Source organism: Falco peregrinus, chromosome 2, assembly GCF_023634155.1.
Source record: "Falco peregrinus isolate bFalPer1 chromosome 2, bFalPer1.pri, whole genome shotgun sequence".
Classification (NCBI taxonomy): Eukaryota; Metazoa; Chordata; class Aves; order Falconiformes; family Falconidae; genus Falco; species Falco peregrinus.
In genome coordinates, this window is record NC_073722.1 from 108,061,070 (window position 1) to 108,079,414 (window position 18,345).

Sequence of the window (18,345 nt, forward strand, 5' to 3'; positions counted from 1 at the left end):
AGTTATTATGCTGAATCCAAAATCACTAATTTCCTTATGTTTACTGTATTTATTGTTCTGGGGCAAAATTGCTTAGGGGTCAAGAAAAGGTTTCCTTAAATTCAAGTCCCATTAGGATATCTGACTGATTTTTTTAATTTTTTTTTTTTTATGGGCAGTTGGAGTTTCCCCAATACTTTTGCCTCTAGACTTAGTTGACTCTCATCGGCTGGCCACTTGCTAACCTCTTCCTGGCCAGTGTGCTGCCAGGACAGCATCACCTGCACTAGAATCGTTACAATGTACACTGTTCCGTCCAAGAGATGGGCCCACAGAAGGTTGTCTGTAGGTGATACAGCCACAGAATGTGTATTAATGTGATGCTTTACATAGCAAAGGAGAAGAGTTAGCAATGACCGTGAACTTAATGAATTGCAAAAGAAGGGGGACAGAAGATTTCATTTTTTCCAGTTGCCTTCCTCATAGCTTTGCTAGCCTAAGGAATTACTAAATTTAGAGCTGACCTTCTTAATAAATGTACCAGAACTATCGCAAGCAAAGACATTCAGGAGATGTTAGTGTTGAATATGTCAGGGTATGGTTAGCACTTTTTGAACTTTCATGACATCGGTCTTCAAGAAATGAATGCTAGCTATTGCTATTCTTAGTTAATCTGTAGGACTAACTTTTGATCCCATGGCATGTTTTGTTTTAAATAGGAGAGAAAATACAGGCTGATTTTTGGCATTTTTTCTTTCAACTGTACCAGTAATGTCTTTTATTTGTGTTATTTAAGTGGTAGAGTCAGTGGTAGATTTGGTGTTTCTTGGGTGCGTGATGTTGCAAAAATTGCCCATTGAGAAAACTAGTATTTTCAGGAGTACTAGTAGTGTTAGGTATATTTGTGTCTGTTTATAACTGGCATGTGTAACTTGTCAAAATAATTTAGTTTGTTCAGCATATCTGTTTCACAAGCTTTTACCCAATTTCATCTACTGAGAAAACTTGAAAGACTGTCGAAATAATCAGAAATATAGAAAACTCTTTCCATTTTGTTTTAAATGGAAAGCGCAGGACAATTGTTGCACTGTTGGCTTTACTGCTGGTGTGGATCATCCTAACAAATATTTATACCCAGCCCCACCCAGAAACACAGATCCTGGGTTTGTTAATGGAGGTTTGGGAAACTTAGCTTTCTAACCCTTTTGCTAGTGACATTCCTGGAAGGTAAACATCCAAGCTCAGCGGGATCAGAAAGTGTGCTGGGGTAAGTAATTCAGGGAGTTGATGATGGACATTTTAGTGTCAGAATCTTGAGAGGAAATCAAAGCAAGTCACAGAGTCTACAAGTGCATGATGTATAAGAGGAATGCGAGCAGTACTCAAAAGTGTCTTCCTGAGGCTATTCTGTGAAGAAGTATAATACAACAAAAAAACCCCAACACAGGTAGAGAATCAAGAAAGAAAGAAAAAAAATCTGCAAAGAGTTTTTTCCAGGATAGAACCATTCCTCAGAAACATTTTTAAAAGAAATTGAAAAAGGAATCTTACTGGAATGGTAGGCTTGCTTGTTGTCAGATGAAGAATTTACTGTGTTGGGGAAGAAAAGCCTGTTTGAATGTAAGTGCTCACACAGACAAAAAGCTGCCAGAATTCACCATAATATCCAGGTGTGGATTCATCTTATCCTTATAATCTATTCCTTCTAGAAATACATGGATGAGGGAGTATGCATGATATAGACGGGACAGCATTTGATGACCATTCTTTGCTTCACACTTCTGTGGAGGATCTCTGTTCATTTGCTGTGAGCAGTGCGGTTGTTACACATGTATATGCAGGGTCGTAGACCACATGAATTGCTCCTTACTGCCATAACACAAGTTATGCAAGTGTCCAGCATGGCTGTAACGTCTCACCTGCTTCAGGCTTTGGCAGCAGAAGCGGCTCCTGACTTGAAAACAGGGCAGTCTTGTCTTTTTCCCTGGGGACTGGCAGAAAGCAGAGGAGCATCTTGCATACATAAGCTTGAGACTGAAATGCAATATAGAAAAGAGCAGTGTCTTGGTGGGGCTTTCCGTGGTCCGCAGCTACCTTCCACAGTCCAGTTTTCTCAACCCATTCCAGGTGTCTTTTGTTCTGCTTGTCGTTGGCACTATTTCAGGGTCATTCATTTTTTTTTAACCAGTTTTGTGACAGCATTTTGGATTTTTTTCTGAATATTAAACATTTTTCTAACAATCTCTTGTAAAATGCCATTCACCTGCACCTCTGTGGGTTTTTTTTAATGGCAGATAGTCCTAGTGGAGCCAGTGTAGAGAACAAATGTACCAAAAAGAATGATTTTAAGATAGTTAAGAAAAAAGCAATTTATTCTTTAAATTCATTACTTAGCATTTTATGGTCTGAGCTGCAGCTTCCCACTAAGTGGTAAAAGAAAGTTAGTAGGATTCAGAGGGCGATGTTCCTGAGTGCCTCTTGCTCCTTTTGCAGGGCATGGGAGAAGCTAATGCCACTTGCTGTATCTCCAGGTTTTTCTTGTTTCATTTCTGGGTTATATCTTTTTTTTTTCTTCCTTAATTGCCACTCTAGGAAGGTTTCCAAATTGCAGAACTAGGAGGAGAAAAAGTAACATGTTGTTAGCTTGGTGGGAGAGGCTTACCCAAGTACGTAAGTAGTCTGTGGTATGTGGTTTCACATGCATCAAGTGACTAAAATTGCTGTTTCAAGAGGCTTGGAGATGCTGATAGACTTTCCATTGTGATAGTCACCTAGAATACAACTGTCTTCATGTACCATCTGCTGTGGTGTAATTGAACGTGGACAGGAAGCTGGTTTTTAGCTGTTCAAGGAAACTGCCACCTTCTGCTGTGAGCAGAGAGTAACTCGTCCTCCATGTGTGCAGTGCATGTTAAGGCACTTGAGAGTTGCTCTGCTTTTGTCAGAACAGGAAAAAAAAAGAGTCGATGGGGTGGACCAGAGCCTACGTTAAAAGAGGTTTTAAGGAACATCCACAGCACTTGGTGGGTTGCCAGGGCATTTTTATTTTTTTTAAAATTGGAAAGCAATAAAAAATGATGGTATATAGTTTTGAGAAGTCTGCTGGAAGGAAAAATCGGGTGCAGTGATCAAGAATGAAGAACGCGTCCCTGTGTTTGCTGAGATGTGCAGAGGGAGGAATGGAATGTGATCCCGAGTCTGGCAGTATTGCACTGGCTGCAGAGCCCCTGAACTACAGATAAGCCAACAGGACTTCTTCTGTCAGTGCCCTTATAGAAAGGACCCACCACGCAGGCTGGCTCACCTTTGGCTTTTGGTGTACAGCAAATAAAGTGATGGGACATATAGTAGGTAATTTCTGTCTGCTCTATATCTTTCCAGGTAAGGTAATTCCATGCATAGAATTCATCATGCTAAAATTTTAAAGACTGCTTTATACACAGATTTCAAAATGAGTTAAGGGGGTAGCATCATTCCTAAAGTCACATATATCAGCACTGCCTGATATGATGAGTATTCATTTTTTCTGATGCTGGGACTTCATAATCTTTTCTGATACATCCCCACCAGCTATACAGCCCTTCTGCTTCTGACACCAGCTTAGACTCAAATCATCACGCTTACATCCCCACGGGTTTGAGGAGTGGGTATTGCAACATACTCTTGTTGCATGAAGTGAATACACTGGTATTGCAGAATACCAGTTTTGCCTGAAGAGAGTACATTTCAGAGTAAAATGAGTAATTTTTTTTTTTTTATTTCTACTGGGATGATGCACATGCTGTTCACATTGTTCTCTCTTCCTGTACGTTGTGGTGGTGTTTAGCAGTGTTACGGATCAGGTATTTTACTCTGTCATGTACCAGCCGGAGTTCAGCCTCCTGTGCTCGGCGGTGTCCTCTTGATGAAGTGGTGACGTGCCTGGGTACGCAGTTGTATGTTGTGCTGGGAGAGCCTCTTCAATGTCTCAAATACATGTCAGACAAGAAGCTTCCTCTGCCCAACAGGCAATGTTATATCATACGGAAAGTTCAGCTGAGGTTTCCTCTGCGTGGTTTATAAACAAACAGTTCATATGTGCTGATATTTTTGGTTTGTATGCTAGAAAACTTTTTTTTTTCTGAAAATGCGTGGAATAGCGACTACTTCACATTTGCATACAAGCAGCGACTTTCATTCTGTATTTTTGCTTACTTTATTTTACCTTACAAACTTTTATTCAGAGTCTGTCAAAAATGGGGAGTGATTTGTCTGCTACTTTCAAAAAAGTTGTGCTTTTAGGTCAAGCATTCAATGCTGTACAGAATTTTATAAAAGTCGGTATTTTAAGCATTCTTACCATCTAATCATTCTTTAAGCATTCTTACCGTCTAACTCACTGCAGGTATAATTGCAAGTACAAGGAAAAAAAGCCCTAAAAGTCAGTTCTTTCAATAGTTCCAGCTTACCATATTTATGATAGTGGTGGAAATTTTCAGTGTCAGCTGGAAGCCATTCAGGAAATTTTTAATAGTGTGTTGAGAGGATAATTTAAATCTCAGCTTCATACACTCCCCGGATCTGACCCATATGCAAGTAAGAGAAAATCCCTTTTCCCTCTTTTGACAGTTGCATGGTGACACTCATTCCCCATCTATTTGATGCTCTTGCATTAGATCCTGCCAGAGGAAATGACACTAAAATTTAGCAACTGTTTGCACTGCATGCAATGCAGATGCTTTAAAAAAAATATCTGAATAGCAGTTTCCAAATGAAGTTATGTTGTGGTGGGCTGTTATTTTTTGGTGGTGGGTTTTTTTTTGTTCGTGGTTTTATTCCTGCTCTGACTTTGAGTGAGAAAACCTGCAAAGACCAGTAGTTTTTTGTGTTGAATATTCACTTTATAGTCTTTTCTGTTGGAGTGTGCAGCTCTAAAGATCATAAGTGCTATAACTGGTCTCCTGATTTGTTTATTTGGGTTTTTTAATTGTCGTGTATTTTCTATTAGGGGAAAAATATATAGTGTGGCTACACTTGATACTAACGATAACTTTTTATGGATTTTACTGTGCTAAGTGGGTCATATAGCAGATGAGTATGACATTGAAACAAGATTTATGTCTCAAACAGCAAAGCATTTTTTGTTTATAATTAGTAATGGAGGACAGCATTCCTGTAGGCCTTATTAGCCATCCTAGGAGTCCACGTAGCATGCCTTGTGGTACCTGGTGAAAGGGAGAGAGACACAGGATGATGGATGCATAAATCTGTTTGTTGTTTCCATTTTGTGCTCATATGGTATTTGTTTAACTCTGGTTATAATATGGATGTCAAAGCATGTTGAATGTGTTGATTCCTTGAAACTTCATTTGTACAGGCAAAGCGTACTGATTTTTAATGCTAATAATCTACAAGCAAGCCCGTGTTGTAATTTGGTTTGTGCACGTTTTTGAACCATCTTAAGGATCTACAAATGCTTTGATGAATCTCATGGTTAGTGTAACCAAATACCTTCTAGTCACTGTCACTCACTGAATTGTTCTGAATGCGAATCAGAGAAATAGTATGATGGATAGATGGAAATCTCAGTGAGTAGGTTCCCTTCCCCTTTGCAGGAAGGGCAATGAAGACAGTTATCTGTGACTGTGACGGCCATCACATATTTTAGTGTAGTGTGGACAAATTATAATTTCTGTGAGGTCTCTGTAGCATAACGCTTAAATATGCACTTATAAATATGGCAGCTGACCATTCAGAGCTTTGCTTGTTCTGCTCTGCAGGATCCCAGGGGATGTTAGTCACAGGGGTGGGTCTTACTTCAGCTTGAGATGACATGGCAGGGAGGCAGAGAACTCAGAAGAGAACAGGTCTTATCCCATCCTCATCTTCAGCTTCCTTATGTCAGTGGTTCAAGGTGTGTGTGTATACGTTTAATATAGCCGTAATTACAGGGAACGTACCACCTTATTGATTCATAGACTTTTGTGGATGCGTGCATGCGGTTTCTACTAACTGCTTGTTGTTCAGATGAAAGTAATTTGATAAAACATTTTGGCCTGTAGTCAGTGTCGTCAACACTACTAATGGTGGCCACTAAGTGTAGTTAGTTCAGCCTACTGTATGGAAATAGTTGGTCCAGTCTTGTGCTTTGATCATTCCCTAGTTTATTTCGAATCTTTCTTATATTCCTACATCACCTTGTTGGTTGTGAGTGGAACTGAGCTAAGTAGCAGTAGTTGTCTTTATGCAATGCGATATTATCTTTTTGTATGAGTGACAACTGGGAAAAAATGTGGAATTCATTTTATCTAATTTTAGCAGCCTGCAGGGTGGCTTGTAGGTAGGCTGCCTCTTCAGCCGGCGAAGGCAGGCACAGTCAGAGGTGCTGTATCCTGTTTGCAGTGCCAGTCCCTTGGCCACAGTCAGGATCTGGCCACCTGATCTGAGCTGTCTAAGGTGAGCTGATCAGTCCCATCCACTGGGAACAATTGTGTTTAACAGTGTAGCTGCACCGATCCAAAAAAACCTGTAGTAAAGGGTCTGCAGTGGTGGAAGAATGTAAAATACGTAAGTGCAACTTGACTGTAGTTTAGAAAACTAGCTGCCTGCTGGTATATGATTTAATTTTCAGCACAGTTTAGTTGCAGGGTTTTTTTTAATCTTTAAGACTCCTCTGTATTTTTAATACATCTAAAATAATGCAATAACCATGTTGTGTGCCACTTCTCCTAACTTCAGTTCTGTTTCCCCAAAGTGTTCAGGTGTCATTATTGCAAGGCAGGAGGCAGAGCATCTTGGCTGCTGGCACTGTCAGGCTTTGGCAGGCAGCGCATGTTGTCTGGGTAAAAGAAGACTGAGGGAATTTAATATTGCAGCATCCATAAAAAATGGGAGCGCTTTATTAAGCGAGACTATGTAAAGCTTTCTTATGGCTGGAATTTACATTAATGCATTTTTATTGTTCCATCTAAGCAGATAAAATGATAAGTGTAATGTCATGTATGTGTTTGACTATTCTGTTAAATAGGTTTTAATACTGAATGTTTTTATTCTCATGCATTTCAAAGCAGCAATTATTTCCAAGAATAAAGATAATTAAATTTGTCTCCATGCTCTTAGGATTAAAAGGGGAAAAGCTGTATTTTAAGGTGTGTCACAACAGATGAGTTCTGCTCTCATTTGCTGTTCGAAGTCTGGCAGAGCAGTAGCCAGTCCCGTACCACTTCTGTATTGTTAGTGAGCCTGGTAAGAGTTTTAGCAGTGGTAAAAAGTGTTGCCGGTGGATGGCATTTCAGAGGCATGCTCAGAAACGATGCCAAGAATGAGTCTGGTGGCTGGTTTGGCATGGGGGGTAGGTAGAGAGGGGGAGAAATGTGTAATCCATCTCAGCTGTGTGCGCGCAGGGTTTTTCTCCGCACTCTGGCTCTCGCACGCACGCTCGCTCGCGAGGCCATGTGACTTTTGGCCATATTAGCAGGTTTATCCAAGCCTAGCCCCTCTGACTAACAGATGTAGGGAAAAGGGCATTCTGGGATTGCAGCAGTTGCTTTTGAACAACAATGTCCTTTTTGTAAGAATCTGATGCTTCTTAAAAGATGGAACATGACATCATTACCGTCGATCCAAGAAACATTCCTTCAATAATACTGAGTGTGCTCTGGTTATCAGCACCCTTCCCCCAGCTCCTTTCTCTCGTTTTTCTGACTGATGCTTTTTGTCTATTGTTTCGTCGGGGGCTGTAAATGTGAAACAGTTGTCTTTCAGTGTTATGTGCTTGTTAGAGCTGGAATCAAGTGGAATATTGTTGGCTTATTTGAAAGAAAGAAAAATAACAAAAAAACCCCAACCCTTTTCTTCCAGTCTTCGTAAATGCAGTGTGCTTCAGGTACGGGCTGAATTCAAGCTAATTATTTCCCTTCCCACATGGTATTAGTTACTGTGTTATGCAACGGAAGGTGGAGATCCCACAGTCCCGTTCCTATGCATCTCACCCAGCTTCACTGGCTGTTGGGAATGTCATGTCTGCTTCGAAGGCTTCTGTGATGATCCTGCATCCATATGAAATGTGTGTGTGCATGCTTGTGAGTGCAGTGTAGCAAAGTTGTGAACAGCTGCGTATTTTCTGTGTGTGTGTGTGTATAGATAAATGTTTTTATACTTGTTCCACCACTGGGATTTGAATATCGGTTTTTCCTTAGCCCCTGAGCAGGCTATCATGGAAACACATTTTGGGTTGCATTATAAATCTTTTTGAATGCTGACTTCTTGGAGGAAAGCTATGAAAATGCTGGATTTTGCTTCGCTTCCCTTCCCTGCGTTCTCTCTCCCACGCCTGTCTTCATCAGAAAAACTGGAGACTCTTGCAGACTTTACAACTAGGTATGTCTTGGCTGTCTCTCGCACAATTGTGCTCTCCTTGTAGCGATGCTGGCAGATATTTGAACTAACAAGGAGCAGGCAGTCTTTGGCACTTTCACATGCTGCAACTGCCTAGAGAAGAGTACCACTGAGCACAAACATGCAGGAGTATGTCTTTTTCCATCCTTGTAGGAACTGGTCTGCAGGGAGGGGAAAACAAATGATTCATTGATGGTGCAGAGGCTTGGAGAAAGGTGGAGTTTATAGCACCCAGAAAAGGAGGAAAAGTGGACAGGGATAGGGCCTTCTGATACATTGGTTAAACTCAGGTTTGTCATCTTTCTTTTTTCCCTTGTGAAGGTATAAAACTCTTTAAAAAAACCAAATTTGACATATGAATAAAAAAAGCACAAGCCTTGACCAGACAGGGATTTTTGGAAAGAAATGAGCTGTGTGATTAGCTGTTTGCCAGTGACGCAGTTTTTATTGGTGACAATTTACAGGTAATTAAGAGGAAATTCAAATGCCAGGCTGTTCCTTTAGGAGGGGGGGCTGGAAAAGTGCATTTTACTTATAAGCGTTGTTTATTTTCATCTGTTGTAAAGATACAGTAGGATTGCAGCACAACTTGAAAGTATACTTTTCTTCTGGATAGATTCCAAGACTTTGACACTTTGAGTAAATGAAAGCAAATGCATGGTGCACACAGAAAGGTTTTCATGCATTCCCAGTGGGGTCTGAAGTTGCATGTTTCTCTGAAGAAAATGTTTGCCAATGGACTATTGTAGAAGGCTGTATCATGTGCTATCACAATTAAAATGTATGTTTGCATCTGGTGGAGTAGAAAGACGTGCGTTGTGTGTAGAACTGGGTATCTCCTGTTCTGGATGCTGTTCTCTTAAAGAAGGGGGTTGCAAATAAAACTCTGAAGAGGAGGCACTTTACAATAGAGATCATGAGTTCAGATAAGAGGAAAAAACAAAAAGGACCATGACTTATTTAGCTGTGGAAGGAGATGCTTTAGAGAGGTCTCCACGTGCGTGCTGAAATGAGTAAAAATTGGTCACTCAGTGCTTAATGAGTACAATTGCAGAAGGAAAAAATATACTCAGCTGAGTTAAAAAAAATGTAAGTACAGATTAGTAAATGGCAGTGGACTGTCGTACACATCGTATTTGTACTATATATCTTGTCTTGCAAAGACCATTTAAAATATATTTTCATATATATATATATACACACACGCAATTGTGTCATCCACTTACAAAGTCCAAACAATGCTTCAAGACGTAGTGGGTATAATTCTTCAGAGTCAAGGTAACATGGGCTCACCAGTGACAAACCAGTTATTGCTGTAAGTCAGAGAGGTTCTATTGACCGCTCTGCCGGCAACTGAGCAGATGCTGGAGCAAGGAATGTGTCTCATTTTGTGTTTTGATTTTGGTTTGTTTTCTGTAGAAATGCCCTACTGGTGTCACAGGGGGACTGTGACATTGTCCCAGCAGATAGGTTGTGTTGCTTCACACTGTAGGGATGCTTGCTCTGGAAGAAGTGGAAGCTGCTCTGTTGTAGCTTTGTTTCTGGCTCTTTGAGAAGAGGATAATCAGCGAAGGATCACAATCTTTTTCTTGCAGTAATCCATGCTGAAGAGGCTCCATTCATACAGATGAACCAAGGGTTGAGGCAGCACTTTAAACCCAGATAGTCGGTCGGCTAACTGCCCAGCAGGATGCCATCAACCAGCCGAGCGGGCAGCCTGAAGGACCCAGAAATTGCAGAGCTCTTCTTCAAAGAAGATCCAGAAAAGCTCTTCACAGATCTCCGAGAGATTGGCCATGGAAGCTTTGGAGCAGTTTATTTTGTAAGTAGCTCCGTAACTTGTGAATTTAAGCTGTCTCTTTATCTTTAAACTGTGGATGTAGACTTTCTTTAACATATTGAGGAAAAGAAACTGCTGTGAATCTTTTTATATGTCTGGGGCAGAGATGTTTGCTTGTGTGCCTGTACAGTCTCAGCCCGTTCACAGACTCACGGTATCTATAAGGTGTTTGCATACAAACTGAAAAGAAAAACTGGAAACATGGTCCTTGCTTGGTGCTTTTAGGTACATCATTATGTTGCGAGCAGGGATTTTTCTGCAAATTAAAACATGGGGTTCTGCTCCATCAATTCTGACTGGCAATGCAGTTCTCTTCGTCTGATCATCTCCTTATCATCTTTTGCCCCTTGAGAAAAATTGAGTTCTCTCTCCCTTTGTGCATACCCCCAGGCTCCCTTAAAGCCGTTCTTTTCGTCTGACACCTGAGTGTTGGTGCTTTTGTTGTCATTTGTCCTGTCACATCCTTCCCGACTTCAGGCAAGACTCCCAGTATTCATCTGCATAAAACTTACTTGACATGTATATCTGGACAGCAGAATTTTTCCCAGGCTGGTTGGAGGTGGGATGTCTCATGGTAACCTGACTTGCAGGTTGCTGTATGTTAACCAAAGTGCATACTGTGAGACTTTGATTTTAAAAAAATCATTTTCCTCAGAAAACCTTTTCACATTTATAATTGTGGGAGGTGTGGCCAAACCTGCCAATTTCCCTTCAACAAGCCATTTGTGTCAGTATTTTATGAGATGCCTATTCATTGTTAATAATTGCAGCAGACCATGTTGGGAACCTTCCAGCACAAATTTAATGCAGCACAGATGAACTAATTAGGAAAAGCTTCTTAATTTTGTTCCCTGCTTAAAACTATGAGCCACCACTGTCTGGGAACAGATCTGGGGGAGGAAGTGTTTTCTAACGAAACAGTACTTACCTGCGGCTTTTACTTCATCTCATTTACTTGCTTTGGTTAAAGAGTGGATACAGAAGGAGGGAACTGGCAAAAATCTGCCTCACTGCTAGGGGGAAATATTATTTGAAGAAACATTATTGTGGAAGGATACAGTGTTCCTGGAAAAACTTGAATAATCTCAGAGGTGTGCATGAACCCCACAGGTACGGGAAAGCAGTGTACAGCCAGGGGTGGCCTGCAGGCTGGGTGCTAACAGCTTCGCAGGCATCTGCAAGAAGCTGCTGCCGTGGCATTTGTAGGCTGCCTCAACCTTGTAGTTGTGGTAAGGGCTGATTGCCCGTTACCAACTCCTTCTACAAAGAGATCTAAAGTAAGAGGTCATTAACTTCTAGGCCCTTCCTTCTCCCCCCTTCTTTTAGACTAGCAATTCATTTATAGATTGGTATTTATCCACTGAAGAGTGCAATTACTTGCTGGTGTTTGGATTGTGCTTCTTTAATGGAAAGTACGTCTAATTTGGCACTTGCAGACGTGTGTGAACGGTGCATCTCACACTGCAGCCCGTCTGGGGGCCTTGTTTTTGTCAAGTTAAGAGAGAGCTTCAAAGAAGACACGCTGTTGCTATTTCTTTGTTACAAAGTTGTAACCTCTAAGTTTTGTGTTGTATTATGGTATCTTTTTACTACTTTTTACTACTAGCAGGTCTGAGGTCTTGAATCTCAAGATGTTTCATGTAATGTACTCTGACACCTCAAACAGAAGCCCAAAAGATGAGAAAGAGAACACGGAGGGAGAAATTTAGCGTAAATTAAATAGGCATCAAGAACTGAAGTAGAGAAGTGTATGTCTTGGGTCCTTCATTCCTCTGTAAAGCTAGGGAAAAAAGTTCCCTTATGTTTCTTTCTCCAGAATTTGATTCTGTTAATACAAACAGTTAAACTTTCTGTAATCAATGTAATATTGGATTATAGTTGATAACTGCTTAAAAGGATATTACCAAAGCCGGTGACATACTCCACCTTTCCTTTGCTCGTATTTTGCTTGTATCACTGCTGAAGTTATTCTGGTCACCAGATGTTGATCCTTTGTGTGGAGTTTTCAGAGGAAAGCAGGATATATGCACATAAATGTCTGCCATAAAACAAGCCTCGTTTATTTGGATTGTTTAAGTTAGCTGGCCTTGTAACATCTTCATGGCTTTTGTCTAGGCATTGGCTTTTTTCAATTATTCGGGATCACAGGGAAACTAAAAAAGCAAATGAACGCCGTGAGTTTAATGTTCATGGGGTGCCAGCTGTGACGGTTCTCTCTCTCAGCCCCGCTGCAGCCGTGGGGCTGTCAGTGTTAGGCAGACACAATCAGAGGTTGCTTGCTTGGGTTTTCTAATACATAGCTCCCACCTCACCAGGCTGCTTTCATTGCCTACAGCCTGGACCAAAAATGTTGATGATAAATAGATGTGGGAGTAAATTAACAAGGAGAAAAATCCATATAATCCTGAAATCTCCCCCTGCCTTTTTTTAAATGCAGTTTAGTCTTTCATTGTTAGTTGTACCTACCTTTTTTTCCTTTCAGTGGTGATCCCGAGAAGGGGTGATATATTTCTCTTGCATGGTAACTGGCTGAGAGCATTTACTCTTGTCTCTTTCTTTGTTGCTGTTACAGCCTGCAGTGGCGGAAAGTTTCTTTTTTTTCTTTCATAAATGACATGAATTTTGCTGGTTCACCTCATGGTTTTAGTTTCTTCGGATCTGCAAGTCTGGCACCTCTGAATCATTTTGGTATTATCCTTACCCTAATCCCTGCTCTGCAGTGTAATAATAGCTTTCACTTGACACAGGAAACCTACTACACTGGAACACTGCAGATGGAGCAGAAGAATAACCCACTCTCTTTTGTTAGAGCTGTGTTCCTTCTGCTCTGCTCTAGTATTTTGCTTGCCTGTTCTATTGGAGTTCTTCACCAATTTGAATGTTTCAGAGATTATCTCTAATTGGCAAAGATCGGGGAGTCAGAATTTTATTCTTCCTTTTTTGTCTCAAAAAACAACAATAGCTGTCCCCCAAACCTTAAAGGTAATACCAATGAGACGGTAGGAAGGATCCTCTCAAACAGAAAGAAAACTAAAAATAGTATTGGTTCAAGCTTATCGTAACTGGTTGAAATAAAGACTGCCAAGGAATTCTGGGAATCTCTTTAATGAACGGCAGAATTAAAACATGACTGGAAAACCTTTTTACAAAAGGCAAAGTCCCGGTACTTTGTTAATCCATGTTCTGATAGGCTGTGCTTGATGGTACAACTGTATTAAAAATCAGCATTTTCATCAGTCATTAGTGAATGCTGTGGTGCACATTATTCTGATTTATATCATTTGGCTTCATATCCAAGTTGATTATTCTTATCGGGGAGTCTCGGAGGTCTTTTCCTCCACCGCCCTCCTGTGCTGCTGAAATCCTTAACAGAGGAAAGGCCAGGGTCTTGTCTGGAGCCATCCTTCCTGCAAGGTGAAGCAGCACTGCCTCTTCTGCCAGGGTGAATGAGCTGTTGCTTTGGTGCTAAATTAAACAAAACTTCTCATCTAAGTCTTATCTTGGATTGTCTCTGAAGTCAGGAAGTCTGCCTTTGAAGTGTGAAAAACCATGTACATTTTATTGTGCAGTGTAAATAATAATATTATTGGACTGAGAAAGTGGAAGTCGGAACGGGAATCTGAAGATGGGTCGCTTAGATCACTGCCATCTCTCCCTGTATCACCTGCCTTCCTTTGAGACCCAACAGCTAGTTGGTGGGAGCACCGGGGAGAAAGCCACCTGTGTCTGGAGCAGGTATCTCCTGTGCATCCTGGAACATCTATGCTTGTGTTCGGAATGGAACAAGGGGGCTGACTTTGCCCGGAACAGACCTGGGCAAGGAGAGAAACTGATTTAGGGGAAATCTGTTCTACTTGAATTAGAGCTGCTTTTATAAACTATGATTTTTAGTTTAGAAGTGACAGCAGCTGACTCCTGCAGAGACTTGCTGGATGCTGAGCACAGAAAAATGTCATACCTTGTCTCACAAACAGCAGGGTCATCTTTAACTTTGGAAATTTCTGATACATGCAGCAGTTACACCCCTTGGAAGATATTTTAGTTTAACTCTCTGCAAAAGTTAACTAATGGATAAGGATTATTTCTTTTTTTATCAGTATGTTTGGTTTACATTTCATGTGAAACAGTCATCTTAAGAAATTGATGCATGATGTTTTCTTGTTACAGGCACGTGATGTGCGCACCAATGAAGTGGTGGCCATCAAGAAAATGTCATATAGTGGGAAGCAGTCCAATGAGGTATGTAGAACGTTACCTATTACATCTTGACCATTGCAAATACTTACTAATTTGGATGATTTTAATTAGCTTGGATCACAGCAGGAGAAAATCTTTCTTAAAGCTGTAAAGGTGAATGAGGGTACTGTGTAAACAAAACAAATTAAGTTTACTCTTCACAGTGTATTTCTGCCTAATCTGCTCTAGGGAAAGATGGGTAGAACTTCTTTCTTCCAGACACAAAGGGCTCTTTTATGGGGCCACATAAATGTGTAGTAAGCAAAAAATAAAATGAGAAGTGGTAGGTTTATATGTTAGTATGTCTTGTTGCCCTTAAACATTCAATTTTAAATACCTTTCACAAAATAACCATGTTACTTACTGGACAAAGGAATAATGACATTGGATGCAGCAGTGAGAGGTTAGAGGGAATCTTGCTTGTACAAAGTAGTAAGACAGGATGCATCTCTCCCTGGAACGACTGTGCTGATGAGGAGCTAAAACAAAAGCAAAACAGCCGTGAATGAATGAGTGTGAAAATCTGAGCAGCAGCATAATTACGGAAGAACTGCCAGAGCTAAGGATTAAGGCAGTCTTTGCAGAGTGGTCTGTAAAATTAGGCCTCTGAGATTTAAACGTTAAGTGTTTTCATGGCCACCCCGGATGTGGTTTTTTTCCCTAGGACGCTTCATAGAGATAATTGATTTTATACTTGAAAAGTTGAAGTGCTAGAACAGATTCTTGAAATGCCCTACAAGCCAATTTGGTATTATTTCTGATAAACAACATCTATCAAAACGTGGCACAATTTTTCAACAGCAGTATTTATTGGGAGCATGTTGTTCAAGGCATTTATGGTTCCCTCCCTCCATTCTCTGTATTCCAGTCTTAGAAGCAGTCTTGCTCTGATGAGTTTGATTAACAACTTGTTGCTTTCTGTACCTGCCTTTTGTGTATTGGCCACCTGCACTACATGGAGCTGAACTATTCCTTCCTTTCTGTGTGTGTGTATGTGTCTGTGTAGGAGGTAGAGGTGACAGTGTCTCTCTAGCAGTCCTACATTCTAGCTTCATAGTTAAATTTGCTGTGCATGTTTCTATTTTGTCACTGCGGTGACTTGTTTAACTGTGTACTGATGAAAGAATAATTTGTACTTACTACTTGTCCTACTGTTTTAATTACCGTGAGCTATAAATACTCTATTCACATGAATGAAACAAACTGTGCATGCTTCAGAAATAGCTTTTGTTTGTCTTCAATGCATATGTTTCTTTATTTTGAAGAAAGTAATAAGAGCAGGATTAAAACATGTTCCATTTTACTTCTATATTTATTTGTCTTGTTCAGAAGTTTGCTAGAGGTGTGATCTAGCCTATGTAAAGAAAATTGATTAAGGGCATTCTGGTATCGTTTATATTTACTTTGGTTTCATAATAAGATTTTTATCATTGGTGGGAACAATTATTCTCTAAAATAAGGACATATTTTATACTAAAAATAAGTTTAAAACCTTTGAAATATGTAGTACTGTGCTCTTAACGTGGTCTCAGGGCTTATTTTACGCATGAAGTCACGAATACATCTTGACTAATATATCACCTCTGTCTTCCCAGTATAGAAGCTTAGAGTGGCACTTTCTTGGTTTGGCTTTTACTGCTTGGTACCTTGAAGCCTTTAAGGCTAAAGGTGAAAGGCACTAAGTTGTTCTTGTACTAGCGTGAGGGTGTTAGTGGGAGACTTTATGTTAGAATAAGCTGCACTGATATGATGCTCAAGAAATTTCTGGTGTTGAGAAATGCTTAGTCAATCAGCTGCTTCGGTTGTGGCTACCATGCTCCCTGGTTTCATTTGTTTCTCTAACCCTAACATTTTTATTGAGGAGGATTTGGGGTTGGCATGTGTTTTCCCAAGCATTTGGGTATACGAGACGTCTGTCCATCTATGAATCCCAGCCACATACATATGCCTGAGGGAGCGTGTGCTGAGAGATTAACAGGAGTTGGAAAACAGCTTTTGAACCTTTCGGTGTTGGGTGAGGTTTCTCTACCTCCGATTAACTTCAGAACCTATAATCTTTCTCAAAAGCATTTTCGGTGTCAACACTCTTGTGTTGATGTCTGCATACTTAAATGGTTTCAGCTACTGCATTTGATTTTGAAATTTTTTTCTGGTAGTTGTAGCCTTGCTGTTGTACTTTACAAGCTTTTGCCCTTTTTGCCGGAGGAAGCTGGATGTGTGCATCAAATGGGAGGACTTGGTGATTTCCTCCAAGGGGAGTAATGGCAGTGTCTAGGCACACATCAGAACGTGACATTTTGGCCTTTTCTGTACTTCAAAGTCGTACTGGCAGAGCTTCCCTTATTATAAACCTGGATTTTATTTTATCTGTTTAGTCTTTTACTCCTGCGGAACCGTTCCTTTGTCTGGTGGTAACTCATTTTAAATTGGTCCTTGTATAGACTAAACTAGTAATGGAGAAACATTATCAAGGATGTAGTCAGATATTCGGCAGCCGATAAATGGAGCATCATCCAGTGTAATATACTTACTGGTAGGGATGGGTCTTTATATCTTCAAGAGTTAAGTGAGAGACAGCTGATCCTGCTGAAGGACACGTCATCCACATCTCTTTCAGGTTCGGATGTATGTTTCATTTGGCCACAGAAAAGGTATCCCTTAAAAAAGGATTGCTTCTTTTTTTGCTCAAATATAGTTTCGTAGTAGTATATTCTGTGCATCCATATAACTGTAAATTATTACATTGATGAGAGATCCTTACGTGCAGCCTAATCAATCAGTAACTTATTTCATAGGTCTGTTGAGGAGTTAACTGGTGAACATCATGGTGTTGATGTAAATTTATTTTGATTTGGAACCTTAAGGTGGTTTTGCCTCTTAAAATAATTAAATGACATACTAACTTAACAACAATCAAAAAAAAGGTAACAGTTTTTAAAGTCTTTCTATTCCTTTTATTTTCTACAGAAATGGCAGGATATTATTAAGGAAGTCAAGTTCCTCCAAAGAATAAAACACCCTAACAGTATAGAATACAAAGGCTGCTATTTGCGGGAGCATACAGCATGGGTAAGCATCTGCTGCACTCTGCACTTCTCTTGCCTGGGTTAAGGGTGCTTTAAAATATCTCCAACTGGCTTTCAGGAGGCACCTGAACACTTGCACTGCACAGATTCAGATGAGAATACTCAAGGACTTTACAGATGCTCAGCAAAACTGAATGGCGTTTTTGGAAACAAGATTTAGGGAAATTCTGCCTTTCACTTCCAGAGTGAGGTAGTTGTGCAGTTGTTCTAGTGTATATAGCTTGATGGACTGAGTATTGGAAATAAATAGTAAGGGGGTGGGTGGGGGTGTGTGCGCAACAAATTTATCTATCGCTTTTCTTGCTGTAAGGAAAGGTGAGAATTTCACTTCTACTGCCTGAGAGGCAAATACAGCAACTTTATTAGATATTTGCAGGTCACTTAACAATGCATTTGGTATGGCACTGAGTGTTAATGGTTCAGTACTTTACAGGTTGACTGGATATGTTCCAGAAGTAAGTGTTCGGCTGTACTTTAATAAATAGGTTAGAATTATCCTACAAAAATTGTCATTAAAGTATATATTGAGTCATTCGTATTTCTGTTATATAACTAAATTCTTCTGTTGTGTATTGTTTACTGAATTTGGGTTATTTGAGTTTGTGTGCATAAAAATGTGTGTGTAGGAATAGATGCTGTGCAGAGGAAGCATTTTGTCAAATGAAGAGTGTGATGTACACCTGACAGTTTTTGTGGTACGATATATGAAAGAAATCATATTGTTGAACTAATAATCTAAACGTATAAGCATCAATAAATCTGCAGGACAGAGTTTTAGGGTGGTTTTGAAATATGAACAGGACAAAATCTGAAGTAAATCCCTAAATA

The 18,345-nt window shown here is 40.1% G+C and overlaps 1 protein-coding gene across 4 annotated transcripts in view; it reads left to right on the plus strand.

The window, feature by feature from the left end:
- Positions 1 to 18,345, plus strand: part of TAOK1 (TAO kinase 1) — a 75,281-nt gene that overhangs the window by 21,966 nt on the left and 34,970 nt on the right. For 3 of the 4 annotated variants that reach the window (XM_055794344.1, XM_055794342.1, XM_055794341.1), the window contains 3 exons: positions 9,951 to 10,177; positions 14,363 to 14,434; positions 17,399 to 17,500. In XM_055794344.1, the coding sequence (XP_055650319.1) occupies positions 10,046 to 10,177; positions 14,363 to 14,434; positions 17,399 to 17,500 (306 nt within the window). In that variant the 5' untranslated portion in view covers positions 9,951 to 10,045. Of the gene's footprint in view, positions 1 to 8,171; positions 8,338 to 9,950; positions 10,178 to 14,362; positions 14,435 to 17,398; positions 17,501 to 18,345 lie in introns of those variants that run through there. The other variant, XM_027791151.2, reaches the window with a different exon arrangement.